The sequence below is a fragment of the Lynx canadensis genome, chromosome E2 (assembly GCF_007474595.2).
Source record: "Lynx canadensis isolate LIC74 chromosome E2, mLynCan4.pri.v2, whole genome shotgun sequence".
NCBI lineage: Eukaryota > Metazoa > Chordata > Mammalia > Carnivora > Felidae > Lynx > Lynx canadensis.
In genome coordinates, this window is record NC_044317.1 from 41293355 (window position 1) to 41312080 (window position 18726).

Below are 18726 nucleotides of genomic sequence, written 5' to 3' on the forward strand. Positions count from 1 at the left end.
GAATAAATTGTATAATGTTGGTTGGTTGGATTGTTCTTTCTCTAGAGCAAGTTGGTTATTAATAAACTGCCCAAACAATCGTGTCCGGTAACTGGTCATATTTAATAGTAATTAGTAAAACGCTGTTCGTTATTCAGAGGAGTGAAGCAAGATGTTCCTGGGGACCGTCGCCAGCTTACTCACTGCCACCACTCCCTCGCCTCCCACTCACTGCTTCCAAACCAGGCTCCTGCACCCTGCCTTTACTCCCACTGTTGCTCCCTGGGATAGCAGCTGCCCTGATTGGCACACCCCCGCTGCCATCACCACTCAGGCATATTCGTAAAGTTTCCAGTGTGAATTGTTTTAAAGAACGTCGGTATATAAATTCAGATACCTAAGACGAAACAATATTTCACTTCTTCAGAATCAGGCTATCAACAGATTTACTACCGAATAGTATGGAACTGTGGAACATAATATAAAACTGCATAATTATGTGACCAATTGCGTGGTAACTGCAGTGGCTCAGGAAGGAGAAAGATCAGCAGTGGCTGGCACAACCGAGAGAGGAAGGTTTCTTGGAGGAAGGGCAGGGGCTTGTCTGGGATGCTTACCTGTATTCTTAACTCTTAATAATAGGTTTTAAGTAAATATTTGTGTTGTGCCTTGACAGTAGCTTTGAAGGCTGGTAAAGATTTGATGGGAAAGTGGGAGGGCATGCTAAGCCAGGGACAAGGCTCCAAGTCACAGAGGAGGAGCAAAGCGTGTGTTGGGGAGACGGTACTGGCGTATGGATGGGCGGTTTACTTTTATGTTGTTTGTAGGAGTGGTTGGAAGAACAATGCACGTAAGTCTTTGACACCATGATATCCATCAGGCAAAGAAAAGGAGTAAAACCCACGGAAGTTCCTGAGGATTATGCAGCGCAAGAAGCAAATGTGAAGTTGGAAAATAAATTGCCATCTGGTAGGTGACTTAATTAAAGCAGCATTTTGGATTGCTATTATTTCTTCAATATTAAAATATCACTCTCCAATAGGGTACAGATTTGGTGAGCCCTAACATTTGAGGAAACTTGTTCTAATACCCTGATGTTTTAGTTTGACAGATGATTTGACTGCAGTTTGATGATCCTGGTTTCACAGTTGTGACCAGATAAAAGGTCACAGAGCTCTGATTGGAACCCCTTGTTTGTCACCTGTCTGTGCAGTGGGTTCTGGTTTTGCCAATCTTTGACTTTCTAAAGTAATGCTTTCCCCCATGCTTCAGATTTTAGTCTGTTTCTAATTTTTCTGGTTTGTGTATGCTGTTCACTCTAGACGGCATTAGCTTGGGTGACTTTCTCATTTCGTTAAGGTATTGAAAGATGAATCAAACATTTTTTTATTCCTTATTTGAATTCCTGACATTTTCTCCTTTGGTTTGTGAGGGAGCGGTGGTCAGAACTTGGTTAAGTTGTTTACGTAATGCTGAAGATTCTTGCTAAGTGTACATCAAATGACCTTAATTATGAACTTCCCCAGTCCAGAGTTGCTTTCTTAACTAAGCATGGTCAAGGATTTTTAAAAATAAGCATGAAAAATTCCTTGTCTCTTCACCATTTTGGATATCTGACAGAATTCATATTAACTCAGCCATGTTAATTCTTATCAGCCAGAGCTAGTAATTTGGGGGGAGCAGTTTTATAAAATAAATCTGTACTGAGAAGTCAAACCATTCAACCATCCGATAAATAAGCAGTTTTGGACAAGATAGAGTACTTTCTGAAGACTTACACAATGTAACTTCACGTTTGCCTTTTTATTTTTATATGCTTATTTATTTTGAAAGAGAGAATCTCAAGCATTCTCTGCACTGTCAGCATAGAGCCTGACATGGGGTTCAGTCCCATGAACCGTGAGATCATGACCTGAGCCGAAATCAAGAGTCAGACACTTAACCAACTGTGCCACCCAGGTGCCCCCAAGTTTGCTTTTTTTAAGATTAAAACATAACTTGAGGATTCTTCATTTTACTGAGGCAATATTTATTCATGTCAGAAAAAAAAAAAAAACACCCTGAAAACTAAAGAAAAGCAAAAAAAAAAAAAAAGGAAAGAAAGAAAGTATTCCCACAAACAAACCCATCCTGAGACTGTCATCCATGAAACTTGATGTTGCTGTGGAGATGGTGTTCTTGCCTAGGCACACCTTCAAGCAGTCACATGGTTTTACAATGTTGGGATCCTGGCTGTTTTGTAATTTGCTACATTTCTTTTATTATGTTCCAATCATGTCACAAGTCAGTCAATGTGTTTTAAAAATGTTACTGGTGTAGTCACTGTGTGGCTATAGCATAACTGATTTAAGAATTCCTGGTTGAATAAGTGGTTTTAAACCTTTCACTTATACGAACAGAACTAGAGTAAATGTTCTTGTGGCCAAATGTTTGTTTAAACTTTATTTGGGGTTATATGCCAAGATTTGGAATTGCTGGTCAAATGGTATGCTCGTTTTGGTAGCTTTTCCAACTTCCTGCCCTCTCGTGTTCCAGAGAGCTGCCATGTTATTCTCCTACTAGCAGTGTTTGAAAACTACTCATTTTGTACCCTTGTTAAAACAGCGTTAACATTTTTAAGCTGTCAAATTGACCAGCATCTAAAAAATTGTAGCCCATTGTTTTGATTTGCATTTCTTTAATACTAATGAATGTGAATATTTTTGTCTGTCTGTTGGCCCTTTTTTTTTTCTGTGCATTGCCTGTTTGTCTCTGTAATCTCTTTCCAACTGAAATATTTAGTTTTTTTTTTTTTTAATTTTTTTTTCAACGTTTATTTTTTTGGGGGGCAGAGAGAGACAGAGCATGAACGGGGGAGGGGCAGAGAGAGAGGGAGACACAGAATCGGAAACAGGCTCCAGGCTCTGAGCCATCAGCCCAGAGCCTGACGTGGGGCTCGAACTCACGGACCGCGAGATCGTGACCTGGCTGAAGTCGGACGCTTAACCGACTGCGCCACCCAGGCGCCCCGAAATATTTAGTTTTTTAATCCTGAAGGTGTTCATCCCATATTGAGGATACTTAAGCTTTCTTATACGTGCCATGAATATTTTTTTCCTAATTTGTGTCCTTTAACTTGGATGTTTTTCTCCCGATGGGTTGTTGAATTTTAAGTAGTCAAGCTTTTTGGTAGCTTTTAATGAATAAATCACAAATTATACATAGATCATCTGAAAGATTTTCTATATCCTAGACCTGCACCCCACTTTACTCCTCCATTTGACAAACTTCACAGTTGAACTACAGTTATTAAACTATGCCAAACACAGACCGTAGGTACTAAGATAACTAAGGTAATGAATAAGCTCACAATTTCTGCCAAAATGGACAAGTGAGCAATTAGATACCGTTGGGTAAAAACCGTAATGAAGTATGAAAACAGGTCTCCGGAGTCACAGAAAGGAGTTCCTAACTGTCTCCTGGCAATAGAAGCTTCGCCAGTGACAGGCAGTTGGAAGTTAGCATACTTGATAGTCTGAAGTGGCACTATTAAATTCTACATTGTTTACTGACTTAGTTATTTATTTTTTCTAAAAGGTGGTACCAGTAGAAGATTATGGAAGCTTCTGTCATTTATGGTTGGTGGAACCATTGCCCTTTGCATTGGACTTCTTACATCTGTCTACCTGGCCACTTTACATGAAAATGACTTATGGTTTTCTAATATTAAGGTATGGCATCCTATTACTGTTGTATGATTTACTCATCAGTATCTCCAGTAGTTAAGTGTGTAGATGAAGGACCAAGATAATGCTGCTTTGCTGTAAAGAATCTAACGTCTTAAAAGGTTTGCCTATAGCGTAGACTTTGTTATTTAAAATAACATCAGAATGTTTGTCATCAGTGAGTTTTCTCATTTCATGAACTTGCTCTAGGTTATGGGACAGTAACTCTAAACCAGTATTTTCCCACTGTACGTTGTGAAATTGGTGCAGTAAATCATGAGTAACGTTCGTAATTAAAATAAGATACAAGAGGATATTATCATATACACTAGGGTTGAGAATTGTTTGTGTAACTGTTAATTATATGTATGTATGTACAAGCTGGCTCACAGTATATATATATTTTTTTCTGTTGGGCACAATAAAAAAATCAAAAGCCAGTCCTCTAAACCATGGAGTGTTAATCTGGTTCCATAGACGACCTCAGTGTGTTCCTACCTTTCTAATTGTACATGCAGTGGTTAGAGGGTCGGGGAACCATTATTTTCATCACATTCTCAGGAGGGTCTGTGACTTCTTAAACACCAATTTCCTTGTTCTCTTCTTTTCTCTTTTTAAACATTTCTAGATGTCTTTTAATTTGCCATTGTTTTCAAAACAAGCATATCACTTAAGCAAGGAAACTTTTATATCACCAGGGGTTTTCAATCCAAATATACTTTGTTTTTTTATCCCAAGCGTCATCATCTTTGACCCTGTTTACTATTGTGGCTTCTTATGACTAGTTGTTATAAAGGTAAAATTCACTATCAAAGGTCAAATATTTATAGGTGAATATTCAAAAGAATCAATGCAGAATCTAAAACAGTTCTCGGGGTACCTGGGTGGCTCAGTCAGTTAAGCATCTGACTCTTGATTTCGGCTCAGGTCATGATCTCATAGTTCATGAAATCGTGCTCTGTCTCAGGCTTTGCACTGACAGCATAGAGTCTACTTGGGATTCTCTCTCTCTCTCTGCCCCTCCCCTGCTCATACACATGAGCGCACACGCTCTCTCTCTCTCTCTCAAAATAAATAAACGTTACAAAAAATTTTAATAAAAAAAGTAAAATGGTTCTCAAAGAGAGTTTTCCAAAATATTTTGAACTTTGGTTCCATTACTGAAATGAGTCTCCAAAGGGGACTACTTTAGGGGCGCCTGGGTGGCTCAGTCACTTGAGCATCTGACTTCGGCTCAGATCATGATCTCACTCATGGGTTCGGGCCCCATGTCAGGCTCTGTGCTGATGGCTCGGATCCTGGAACCTGCTTCGGATTCTGTGTCTCCCTCTCTCTCTGCCCCTCCCCTGCTCATGCTCTGTCTCTCTCTCGCTCAAAATAAATACTAAAAAATTTTTAAAAAAAAGAACAAAACCAAAGAGAACTACTTTGAATGACAAATTTAATTTATACAGATAACTTATAGTATGTTTATTTTAAAAACCTGTCCTTCTTACTCTATAGGTGTAGAATGTATCTATGTATATATTTTTACACAAAAATGTCATGGTACAAAGAATAATCCTTACCTTTCAGGAACAGTGGGTAGTTTTTCTTGTCAAGAAAAATTTCACTCACCTATATCTCTTTACTTTTTTTATTTGTTTTTTTTTAAATGTTTATTTATTTTAAGAGAGAGAGCATGCGCTAGTCAGGGAGAGGCAGAGGGAGGGAGGGAGGGAGAGAGAGAGAGAGAGAGAGAGAGAGAGAGAGAGAGAGAATCCCAAGCACATTCGATGCTCAAAGCCTAAGCCGAAATCAAAACCAAGAGTTAGACTCTTAACCAACTAAGCCACCCAGGCGTCCCTCGCCTATATCTCTTTAATAGAGTGCTTGTAAACAGATTCCCTATAACTAAACAATCTTATGCTTATTTATCAACACCAACATTTTGAATAAAGACAGAAATATCCCTGTGTGGGCATATAGCTAAAATTAAATGTTAGTAACTGTGTGGTAAGTAAGGAGAAGATGCTAAAAGAGGTCACATGGCTTAATTTCAAATTGTAATTTTAGCTCTTTAAAGTTTTTAGGTGGCCTTGCTAGTAACCTTAAATAAATACACCCCATCATCAAGAAACCTGAGCACCCTTGATTTTCCTTTTTATTCTCACCAGGTTAAAGAAGTCATTATACTTTTACCTAGTGTTTATGGAACACCCCTTCTGTGGGTAGCATTTATTGAAACACCATGGGGAACGTGGAAAGAATAACAGAGACTAATGAATTTGCCAGCAGGTTTTCCAGTGTAATAAATTGATCCAGTAAATGCATATTAAGCACCTATAGTATACCTGCAGGGACTGCGTTCAGTTGTAGCGATACCTCCAACTGCAACAAGGCCCCTGCCTGCAGGGAGTTCACACCCTTGAGGGTACAGGCAAGTTGGCAGACATTACAGCCCATCCAAAATCAATACCTTGCTGGGGAAAGACATTGCGGGAGCACAGAGGAGGGGTAGCCTAACCCAATTTTGGACGCTCAGGGAAGGTTTTCTGGAAGAAGTGATGGTTAAGGAGACCTGAAGGATGAGAAAGGTTAACCAGTCAAATTGGGGAGGAGAAGTGAATGTCATAGGGAAGGGACATGTGCAGGAACTTTGAGAGGCAAGAACGTTGAGAGCGTTGAAGGTGTTGGCAGTAGTCAGCCTGACTGGAGAACAGATGGGAAGAGAGAATGTACAGGGATGATAAACAGAGATCATGAAGGTACAGCAGTGTCATTGTCTTGGCGTGCTAGAAAGATGGCTCAGGCTGCAGCGTGGAGAGTGGATCTGAGGAGGACAGCACTGTGGGAAGAGGCAACCACCAAGAAAATCCAATTCAGTGGATTCGGTAATACCTGGATGTCAGTAAACGCACGCCATCTGTGCACCAGACACAGATCTAGGCCCTGAGAAAACAGCCTTTGAATTCTGTTGAAAGAGGAGGGAAGAAACAGGAACCAACAAGAAATAAGTCCTATGGTAGAAACCAAACAGGGTGGTGACATAGTTATGGGGAGGGAAAGCAGACCATTTTGAAGACCAGACATACATCAACACTTAAATCCTAAGAAGAACAGCCAAGCTAAGATCTGTGAAAACGTCCTAAGCGGAGGGAACAACAACCGGAAAAGCCGCAAGGTAGGACAGAACTCGTCCAGCCCGAGTATCAGAGAGAAGGCACATGTGGCCAGAACTCTAGGAGCACAAGGAGAACAGGACCAGAGAGGAAAAGACCAGATCATGCTGGAGAGAAGTGGATGAACTCAGAGTTTATTAGAAGGTGGATTTAGAAGGATCTATCGATTCATCATTTGTGTGGATGGTGATTGGGAGGAAGGAATCATCAGTGGTGATCTACTTTCTCCCATTAGCAGCTGAATAGTTGGATGGACATACCATTCACTGTGATGCTGAACCCTGTTGGGAGGAACAGGTCTGGGCAGTGGAGTAACTTCTGACACCAGCTACCCAGAGTTAAGCCAGACTTGACAGGCTAAGGGCACAGCCCACTACAACACCGCCCTCACTTCAGATACCAGTCACAAGTTTGGGGATTCTCAGGCCACCTGACTTCTGACCATAAGTAGGCTATAAATTTTGGGATACCCACTATCCCCCAGGTTCAGTAATTCACTAGAATGACTCACAGAACTCAGGAAAGCGTTACACGTATGATGATAGCTTTAATACAACAATGGGATACAAATCAGAATCAGTGAAAGGCAGAGACTCATTGAAAGTCGACAGTGGGGGGAGGTCCCCAAATTCAGACTTTCCATTGTCCTTTCCTTGTGGAGTCAGGACATGTTGTTCTCCTGGCACATCAGTGTATGACAGTGTGTTGACTATTGTCAACCAAGAAAGCTCACCTGGCCTCTGGTGTCCAGAGTTTTTACTGGAGTTTTATCATGTAGGTGTGATTGAACCATTTGGCCACAATGTTGAATTCAATCTCCAGCTCCCTCTCCTCCCCAGAGGTTGGGTCGGTGTCAGCTGGCTCCAAGCCCCAACCCTCTGATCACACATTTCTGGTCTTTCTGGCTTGGCCAGCCCCCATCCTGAGTCATCTCCTTAGAACACGCTATCAGAGGTGGTCCTGAGGAACCAACTGTGAATGACAAAGATGCTGTTATCACTTGGGAAATTCGAGGATTTATTGGCTACCTCCCAGGAACCAGAGACAAAGGCCAGCCAAATTCTTTAGAGGGGACGGTGAGACAGCAAATGATAATCCATGTTTGGATACGTTATGAGTCACTTTCGAAACAGTCCAAGGAGGGAGATATGGAGTAAAGGGAGCTGGATCCACGGATGTGGAGGCAGGAGTTCCATCTGTGTTGGAAATGGACATTTTCATATTACCAGCTTATAGACGTGTGGGCAAGATTGTTGGAGGAGTGTGCAGAGTGAGAAAGAGACCCTAGGCTAGTTTCTTGTCTCTGCCTCAGATACCATCTGGAAGAAGCTATAAAACAGGAACGTACTCGAATCTAACAGGTTTCTTCCCACCGACACCTCCATCCCTGAAATGTACAGTTGAGCTCAGTCTTATTGCATCTTCTTCTCTTTATTCAAGCAATGGCTTATAGCACAGACTTGTTTTCTCTGCATCACAAGAGGAATCCTCAGATGTTTCGACTGTTATGCAAACCTGATGGTACCTCTGCGTGGGCATTTGGCTTGTTTTTCATCTTCGATCACATAGACCCAGTGCCGTCCAGTGGAACTCTGTGCAGTGAAGGAAATGATCTTTTTCCACACTGTTCAGTACAGTGGCCACGAGCCAAATGGAGCTGCTAAACACTTGATCTGTGGCTGTTGCAACCGAGGAGCTGAATTTTACATTTTACTGAATTTTAAAATGTGTAAACATTTTCTGTGAATAAACCATGAAGCTGGTAACCATTAATGATCAAAGACATTGCTCAGTCAGAGGAAAAGCTCATTTTCCGAGTTTATATATGCCTTCATAAATTTTACTCCTGTAACTTACACCATTTTCATATTGGGGGATTATGGGAATACTTGAGAAGTGTAAATCTGTTTTCCTTTTGTACTTGTGGGTTATAACTTAAAATTGCTAGGCTACTTTTTTTTTTTAAGTTTATTTATTTGTTTTGAGAGATAATCCCAAGCAGGCTCCGCACTGTCAGTGCAGAGCCTAATGTGGGACTTGAACCCAGTGAACCAACCACAAGATCATGACCTGAGCTGAAATCAGAAGTCAAATGCCTAACTGACTGGGCCACCCAAGTGCCCTGGCTAGGCTAATTTTCATGAAAATACTTTGATCTCTGAATACTTTGAATTCATTGTAATTATTCAGAGAGTAAAAACATTGCTTATAATATAGACAGGGGCACCTGGGTGGCTTAGTCAGTTAAGCATCCGGCTCTTGATTTAGGCTGAGGTCATGATCTCACAGTTGTGAGATCGAGCCCCTACGTCAGGCTTTGCACTAAGCAAGCATGAACCAGCTCTGTCCCCAAAATAAATAAATAAATATTAAAAAACATATTGAAACAGGCAAATCATAGAGTTTATGTGTTCGGAATGATTTTTTTTTAAGTTTATTTATTTTGAGAGAGAGAGAAAGTGTGATGGGAGAGGGGCAGAGAGAGACGGAGAGAATGAGAATCCCAAGCAGGCTTTCCATTGTCGGCACCAAGCCTGACGCAGGGCTGGAACCCAAGAATCACGAGATCATGACCTGAGCCAAAGTCAGATGCTTAACTGGCTCAGCCACCCAGGCGCCCCCAGAATGATATTTTAAATGTTAGTTGCTGATCATAACAGCATTAGTATTTGAACGAAGGAGAAGATGTTGGTTTTAAGTGGTCATGGGAAATGTATATATACTATCCTTTCTTGGCATATTTTTAAATTTTATTTTTAGTTTTTATTTAAATTCCAGTTAGTTAACATACAGTGTAATATTAGTTTCAGGTGTATGGTATAGTGATTCATCACTTTCATACCAACACCCAGTGCTCATCACAACAAATGTGCTCCTTAATCCCCATCACCTGTTTCATTCATCCCCTCCCCTCCCCTCTGGTAACCATCAGTTTCTTCTCCATAGTTAAGAGTCTGTTTCTTGGTTTGCTTCTCTCTTTTTTAACCCCTGTGATCATTTGTTTTGTTTCTTAAATTCCACATAGGACTGAAATTATAGGGTATTTATCTTTCTCTGACTTACTTCACTTAGCATAATACCCTCCACCTCCATTCATGTCATTGGAAATGGCAAGACTTCGGTCTCGTTTATGGTTGAGTGGTATTCTGTTGTATGTATGCACCACCTCTTCTTATCCATTCCTCGGTCAGTGGACATTTGGGCTCTTTCCATAATCTGGCCGTTGTCAGTAGTGCTGCTGTAAACAATGGAGTGCATGTGTCCCTTTGAGTTCGTAGCTTTGTATTACTTAATACAAAGTTTAATAGTGCAATTGCTGGATCATAGGGTAGTTCTGTTCTTAATTTTTTGAGGAATGTCCATACTGTTTTCCAGAGTGGCTGCACCAGTTTGCACTCCCACCAGCAGTGCACTGGGGTTCTCCTTTCTCCACATCCTCGCCAGAGCATGTTGTTTCTTGTGTTACTGATTTTAGCCATTCTGACAGGTGTGAGGTGACGGCTCATTGTAGTTTTGGTTTTCGTAGCATATTTTTTAAATTAAAAGTTCTTCTCCTACTGTGTTAACAACTGTGTTCTATTTTCCTTGCTGGGAAATTGAAAGTATAAAGTTTTTAAAAATAGCTTTTATTGAATGTCTGCTATGTGCTTAGCACTGTTTTAGGTGCATTTTGAGCATATTTAATCTGGCTGTCTCCAAGGACCAAACATTCTAACTCTAAATTGTCCTTTATTTAAAAAAAATTTTTTTTTGTTAATGTCTATTTATTTTTGAGAGAGAGAGAGAGAGACAGAGCATGAGTGGGGGAGGGGCAGACAGAGAGGGAGACACAGAATCCGAAGCAGGCTCCAGGCCCCGAGCTGTCAGCACAGAGCCCGATGCGTGGCTCGAACTCATGAACCATGAGATCATGACCTGAGCCGAAGCCGGACATTTAACTGACTGAGCCACCCAGGTGCCCTTCTAAATTGTCCCTTAAATGCAACCTGCTTTTTTGTTGCCCTTTATTATAAACAAAACAAACTGAAAGGGTTCAACGCCCATGCCTAGCACCCTATGGTGCCTAGCACATCATCAGTGCTGAGTGATAGTGGTCTGTTTGGAGTAGTTCACCTCTACAGGTGAGGGAAGTGGTCTAGGCAGGGGGAGGGGGGATGGGGACAACGGCTGCTGTAAAAGATCTGGGCCAGCACTAGAGCGAGCAGGGGGATGCAGCTTTGGGAGCTGCCTTCAGGCAGAGGACACAGAAGTGCTGGCAAGTGGGGAGCCCATCAGTGTGTTTGTCATGATTTGTGTTTAGTAGACGCTGGAGTGAAAATACACATAACACTGATTCCTTTTAGTTTTTGAACATGTATTGTGTTACTTATTGCACAAACTATATTGTGACAACAACAAAAAACTTTTAAGTAAAAGACATTACTCAGTTTTCATTACCTCATCAAAAACCAGTTTTCAGTTTTCCCTTCCATTCTGCATCCTACATGTGTATATATTTTACTTATTTATGACTCCAACATAGTTTTCAAAATCAGACTTCTCTGATGTTACATCATACGCTTTTTTCCATATGTACATAGGTATACCAACTTCCACAATTATTATGGACATGATTGTTTATATAACTCAAAATTTAAAAAAAAATTATACTCTTAGTTATTTCACTGTTTCTAAGCTCCCCAATTTTGGGGTAGTTAGATTGTTCCTAACTGTGTGGGTAAAACCCCTAAAATTGCTTGTTAATCAACTTCTTGTTTTAAAATTTTTTTTTTTTTTTTTTTTCAACGTTTATTTATTTTTGGGACAGAGAGAGACAGAGCATGAACGGGGGGAGGGGCAGAGAGAGAGGGAGACAGAGAATCGGAAACAGGCTCCAGGCTCTGAGCCATCAGCCCAGAGCCCGACGCGGGGCTCGAACTCACGGACCGCGAGATCGTGACCTGGCTGAAGTCGGACGCTCAACCGACTGCGCCACCCAGGCGCCCCCAACTTCTTGTTTTAAAATGGCCGTGTAAAGATGTCAGTTCCTTCTTTCTTTAGAATTACCTCAAAGCAATAAGGAAAATGAAAAAGAGATGGTTACTTGACAGAACTAAGAGTGGTCTCTGATCTGGAACCATAGTGTATGAGGAAAGGCCGCCTAACCACGTGAAACTCAGAGGAGCATGGAAAGGTAGGGAGAGAGGACTCTCGGAGCTGCAGATTTTGGAGGAAGCCTCCAAAGCCAAGTTCTCCAAGGTTACTGGCATATCCTGAGGGGTGAGGCCGAGGTCCGCTGTGGAGAACCACGGGGCCAGATGTGAGCAGTAATGATGGAAACTTTGCTGGAGACGCCCTGGTATGAAAGAGAAGTAAGCTAGGCAGGCTGAAAGGAGTAATCACAGAGACAAGCCATTTTTGTACAAGTGGAATTTCAGAAGACCAGGATAAAGAGAGAGAACTTGCGTGTTGCACAGCTCTGAGGCTGCCAATCTTGGTTGGCTAAAATGAGGAAAAGACTAAAGAGCTCACTGTTGTAAACCACGCTGAATCACAAGGAAGATTCTCGCTGGCCTGCCTTGTGGCCCTGGCCTGTCCCCCACATGAACTTCCCGCAAGAAGTTGGTTTGGTAAGAACTTGTCACATACAGAAGGGAACTAGCACAGGATCTGTACAATGAAACTGGAAGAAAAAAAGGAAGAGAAGAACCAAGAACAAGTGTTGAAGAGCAGTCACCAGAAAAAATTTATAGCAGGGACATGAAAATTGTGACCAAACAGGTCCCATTAAAAACCAGGCACAATAAAAACAAACAAAAAACAGACACAATAGGGGGCACCTGGGTAGTTCTGTCAGTCAAGCTCCTGATTCTTGATTTTAGTTCAGGACATGATCTCACCTTCGTGAGATGGAGCCCGTCTGTCAGTGCAGAGCCTGCTTGGGATTCAGTCTCTCTCCCTCTCTCCCTGCCTCTCCCCTGCTAATGCTGTGTCTCTGTCTCTGTCTCTCTCTCTCTCTCTCAAAAATAAACAAATAAAAAATAATAATAAGCATTTGCCACCATAGAAGATGGATTCAAAGCACAGATGTAAGAAAGTCTATACCGTCTAGGAAGACAACAGAAAGAACTGAAACGTGAACTGGCAGAACTTAGGCAAGAAGTAGAATCCAAAGATAAAACCATAACAATGACAACGGTGTTGGAAGCAACACACAAGACTAGACTCTGCAGAAGGCACAGAAAGAGAAATGTTGGACTGATAAAAGTAAACAAAATGAATAAAAAGCAAAAAAAAAAAAAAAAAAGTAAACAAAATGAAATGGAATTTGTACAGTTACGGTAGTAGGGAGAAGCTGACAGCTGAGGAAGACAGCAGCAAACACACATAATTTGTGTCCCAAAAGAAAAGAACCAAAACAATGAAACAAGGGAGAATCGTGTTTAAAGATATAATTCAAGAAAACTTGAAAAATGAAAGATGAATTGAATCTACAAGTTGAGGGGCGTCAGGAAAACTTGGCCTCGACAGATCATCAGCAGGGTATAGTTCTGTGAAATTGGTGGCCTTCAACAGTAAGAAACCCCTGGACATCCAAACAAAAGGGAGACAAGTCAATCTGGCTTCCAACTTTTCCATGGTGACATTTAATGCTTAAAAGATCTTGAATGATGTCTGCAGAAGACAAGAGAATGTGATTTATATGTTTTAATGCAGTCATTCCATCCTGCATAAAGCACCCAACAAATTGTTTTGATTCTGAGAAATCTATTTTTTTTAACACCTGAAGAAATTGTTAGAGGGAAAACTTTATCCGGCCAAGAGATAAAAGGCAAAACAGTGGCAGAAAGCCTATTGGTGAAGTACAAACGTATTTAACTGTAGGACTAGCACCAAATATTTATAGACAAGATATATATGATGTAACACAATGTAGTAATACTCAGCGATGTTATAACTATGAAATAGTAGCAATAACGATGTAGTAAAAAGAAGAGGAAGGAAAAGAGAAGGTAGAAGATGGTGGAGGTATCCATTTATTTTTTATAGCTAGAAGTCAAGTTTCATTTAAAAATGATAAGAAACAGATGTATATAAAAGAAAATGCCAAGAAAATATCAAGTAAAATTGGGCAGGGGAGAAATACAAATTTCATGAGATTATAATCACTCGTTAGAGGAACTCAGTAGATACTATCTATAGAAATAAAGAATTAAGTCATCCTTGAAAGTTACAGTTCTAGAGGTAACTCCTACAATAAAAACATAAACCTTCGAAATTAAAAGACACACACAAGCAGACACAGGCAATATAGTAGAGGATTTGTTCTAAAAAATAACAAAAACTGCGACAGAAAACGTGTTAACACAAAAATGTCAAAATATTTTTGTATAAATCAATATATGTCTGCTTTACTCACCTGATGAAAACTCTGTGTCACAGAGCAAAATCAAATCACTTACTATATGCATGCATAAGATTCTCCCAGAACAGTTTCTTAGAAGGATTAGATCTAAGGTGTAGATGAGAACTTCTTGAAATACTGCAAAAAAAGGGAAAGAAAGTCTCAGACAGAAAAATGAGGCAAAGAAGGGCAGTTTTTCAGTGATAAAGATGCCGACCACAGATAGGACTATCTATGTGTCAAATAACTTAACAAAATTTATAAAGCAAAAACTACAGGAAATACAAGAAGTAATAGAGAAACCCATTACTGTTGAGTTTTAATTCTTAGTCCATAAAAAAAGCAGGTGGTCAAAAATGAGAATATAGAAGACCTAGAGAAAATAGTAAGATCTAATTTATAAATATCTAATGACAGAATGTATGTTCTTTTTAAATATCCACAGAACATTAACTAAAATATTCATATGTTCAGCCCTAGAGAAAAATCTCAGACCCAGAAATACAGTATTTCCTTATCACGTTGTGGTAGCGCATAGAGTTGTCTTGTTCTCGGCTTTGGGGATAATGGTCATAGACTCACAGTATGCCCTTTTAATTTATTCATTCATTTAAATGAAAACTGGAGATAACTAATTAAAAAGAAAAAGCTCACTTTCTGCAAATGTAAAAACAACTTCATAAATAATTTTTTGTTCACATTAAAACTGAACTTATAGAAATTATAAACAAAATCTAGAAAACGATGAAAACAATGTTTCAGGATTATGGAATACAACTAAAGCAGTATTCAGAAGAATTTGTAGCTTTAAATATTGTATTATGAAATAAGAATGAGTAAACAAATGAATTCATTATTCCACTTACATAGTTGGAAAGTAAACAAAATCTAGCAACAGAAGGAAGGATAAAAGTAAAACAAGAAATTGATGAGTTAGAAAGTAAGAAAATAATTAATAAATGAGTGATTATTTGGGGAGTAAAAAATAAGAAGGATGAAGATAGGGTAGGGAGTACAAATACCCAAGATAAATACCAGAAATAATTGCAGAGATGATGAAATGTGGGAGCAGAGAAATAACTATAGAGACTATGAAATAGGAAGGAGCCACATGGTCTGTTCTGTTTGATTCCGTGCAAATTAGATGGATGGGTGAAATGGATGCTTTTCTAGGATATAAATTGGCAACACTAGCCTCAGAAAATATAATTATTTCTGCAGATGTGATAGAGAAGACAATAAAGAACTACCCATCCTGCACTCCCCAAAACAGCAGACCCTGTTGATTTTCTGGAGGAATTTTACCAAACTCTTACCGAAGAACCAAAATATTCCAGTACTATTTCAGCCATTCTAGAACACCAAAGAGAAAGAAAACTTCTAGATTATTTTTATGAGTCAGGCATAACACACCAAAACTGAGGATCAGAATATAACTACAGTTGATTTTTCTTATTCCCAGCAGTTATATTCTAAAAGTCACCGAGAACACTGAATTAGAGAATACTAGTCATTGCTCCTGGGGAAATCGCGCGCGTGCGTGTGTGTGTGTGTGTGTGTGTGCGCGCGCGCGTGTACGTGTGCATGTGTGTCACACATAGGTCTTAAGTTCTAAGAACTCCTGGTAGATTCTGTTTTCTTCATTTTATAAAAGAGAAAATGAGGTTCAGAATTGTTAAGTGACTTGCCTAAGGCCGTCCCACTAACAGGTACCAGAGTTGGATAGAAACCCCATCCACCTGGGCGCAGAGCTTCTGGCACTGTGCTGCACTGCCCCTTAGCGCAGTCACCTTCGGATCACTTCTGTATGACAGCTGGAGCAAGAGGCAGAGCACAGTCGGAACCGTGCGCATGAGGCAACTCAGAATGTCACTGCTCTGCACATGACTGCAAAAGCACAGCGAGTACTTTTTGTCAATCTTGTCGTTACAGATTTTAGTTAGTAGGCAGGTTTGCAAATCAGAAATCTGTGAATGATGAGAATCAACTGTATGTAATGTAGGTAATATAAAAAAACAAAGCTCAGAGACTAATCCCACTTATATATATGTTGAACCAAAACTTCTAATTAATACTAATAAAGAGAATCTGGTTGCACGTTCAAAGTAAAACGCTCCATGAAAAAGTCATTTTTCTACCAGGAAACTAAAGGCAATTGCGGAGAAATCTAGTCATACACTTGTTTGTTCTGTTAGTACTTCAAAAGATGCAAGAAATGGTATTTGGAAAAAATATAGTATCATTTTCTTGTAACACATGTAACAAAATAAGAATTGGCCAGATGAGCCCACGACATCAATGGAATAAAACATAAAAACCATGTGATTATCTTAAAAGACATTAAAAAAGTATTTAACAGAATTCAACAACTCTTCATTTTTTTTTAATGTTTATTTTTGAAAGAGAGAGAGAGTGAGAGGGGGAGGCACAGACAGAGAGGGTGATAGAGAATCTGAAGCAGTCTCCACATTGTCAGCTCAAAGCCCAGCGCAGGGCTTGAACCCACGAACCGCAAGATCATGACTTGAGCCAAAGTCAGATGCTCAACCAACTAAGCCACCCAGGAACCCCTCACCAACTCTTCATAATAAAAAAACACTCAACAGACTAGAAATAGAAGGGATCTTTAGCTTCAGAAAGGACGTCTGCCAAAAATCCAACAACTAACATCATATTTAATGGTGATAAATTGGAAGTTTTCCCCCTAAGATTAGGAACAAGACAAGAATGTCTGCTCTAGCCATTTCTATTCAGCACTATACTAGAGGCCCTAATCAGGAAAATCGGGCAAGAAAATGAAATAAAAGACCTCCAAATTGGAAAGGAAGAAGTAAAACTGGCTCCGTAGAAAACATGATCTTCTATATAGAACCCACTAAAAAAAACTATTAGAACTAATAAATGAGTTTATCCAGGTTGCAGGATACAATATCAATACACAAAAGCTAATTGTATTTTTATACAGTAGCAATGAGCAAACCAAAATTAAATTAACAAGAGTTTCTTTTACAATAGCAAGAAGATAATAAGATACTTAGGAATAAATTGAACAAAAGAAGTATAAAATTTAAACCATGTTCATGAATTGGAAGACAAGATTGTTAACATAGCAATACTCCCCAAGTTGGTGTACAGATTTGATTGATCCCTCTCAAAATGGGATGTTTTTGCAAATGTTGACAAGCTGACCCTAACATTTATATGGAAACTGAAAGGACCCAGAATAGCCAAAGCAGTTTTGAAAAAAAAAACAAAACAACGTTAGAAGACTCACAACAATAATCAAGACAGTGTGGGACTGGCATTAGGGTAGACGAAATAGCATTGAGAGTCCAGAAATAAACCGTTACATTTATGACCAATTGATTTTCAACAAAGATGCCAAGACAGTTAAATGAAGAAAGAATAGTCTTTGCAACAGGTGATCAGAGGACAAATGGATATTCATGTGTAAAATAAGGAAATTGGACCCCTTCCTCGTACACACACACACTTGAACTCAAAGTGGGTCAGAGACCTAAATGTAACTCTGAAGCTTCTAAGAGCACACTGTACACCCTGTATGTTGGCCAATTTGACAGTAAATTATATTTAAAAAAGTAAAATGCAAAGAAAACATGAATAAGTCATCATGGCTTTGGGTTAGGCTCGGCCATCCTAGATACACCAAAAGCACAAGTGACTAAAGGAAAGGAAAAATAGTTACATTGGACTTCTTCAGCATTAGAAAGTTTTGTGCCCCAAAGCATACAATCAAAACGAAAAGACACCACTCGGAGAAAATATTTACAGATCATATGCCTGATAAGGGATCTGAATCTGGAATATAGAGAGAACTATAACAATTCAATAATAAAAACACAGCCCAATTTTTTTTTTTTATGAAAAAAGGACTTGAATAGACATTTTTCAAAAGATGATATACAAATGGCTAAAAAAAGCACATGCAAAAAAGATGCTCAACATCATTAGCCTGTCAGGAAGTTCTACTCAAACCCACAATGAGATAACACTTCACATCGACTGGCAGGGCTGTAATAAGAAGACACATAATAACAAGTGTTGACAAGGATGTGGAGAAATTGGAATGTTTTACAGTGCTGATTGGAATGTAAAATGATGCAACCACTTTGGTAAGCAGTCTAGCAACCCTCAAACAGTGAAACAGTTCTCAAATGATCTTAGCCGTCCCATTCCTAAGGAAATACCCAAGAAAAAGGAAAACATACCCACACAAAAACTTGTACATGAATACTCATAGTAGCGTTTTTCATAATGGCCCAAAGAGGAAACAACCTCAGTGTCCACTAAGGGAGGAATGGGTAAGTAAAATGTGGTACATCCATACAATGCAATATTATTTGGCGATTTTGCAATGAGTGATACATGCCGCAGCATTAGAGGAGCCTCGAAAACATGCCGAACGAATGAAATCAGGCCCAAAGGACCACATATTGTATCATTTCATTTTACGGACTGTCCCGGAGAAGCCAACCTA

The 18726-nt window shown here is 39.6% G+C and overlaps 1 protein-coding gene across 6 annotated transcripts in view; it reads left to right on the top strand.

Moving 5' to 3' along the window:
• DPY19L3 (dpy-19 like C-mannosyltransferase 3) overlaps positions 1–18726 on the top strand; it is a 77728-nt gene that overhangs the window by 1072 nt on the left and 57930 nt on the right. For 5 of the 6 annotated variants that reach the window (XM_030299626.1, XM_032591505.1, XM_030299625.1 and 2 more), the window contains exons 2-3: positions 807–948; positions 3556–3689. In XM_030299626.1, the coding sequence (XP_030155486.1) occupies positions 846–948; positions 3556–3689 (237 nt within the window). In that variant the 5' untranslated portion in view covers positions 807–845. The remainder of the gene's footprint in view (positions 1–806; positions 949–3555; positions 3690–18726) is intronic. The other variant, XM_030299628.1, reaches the window with a different exon arrangement.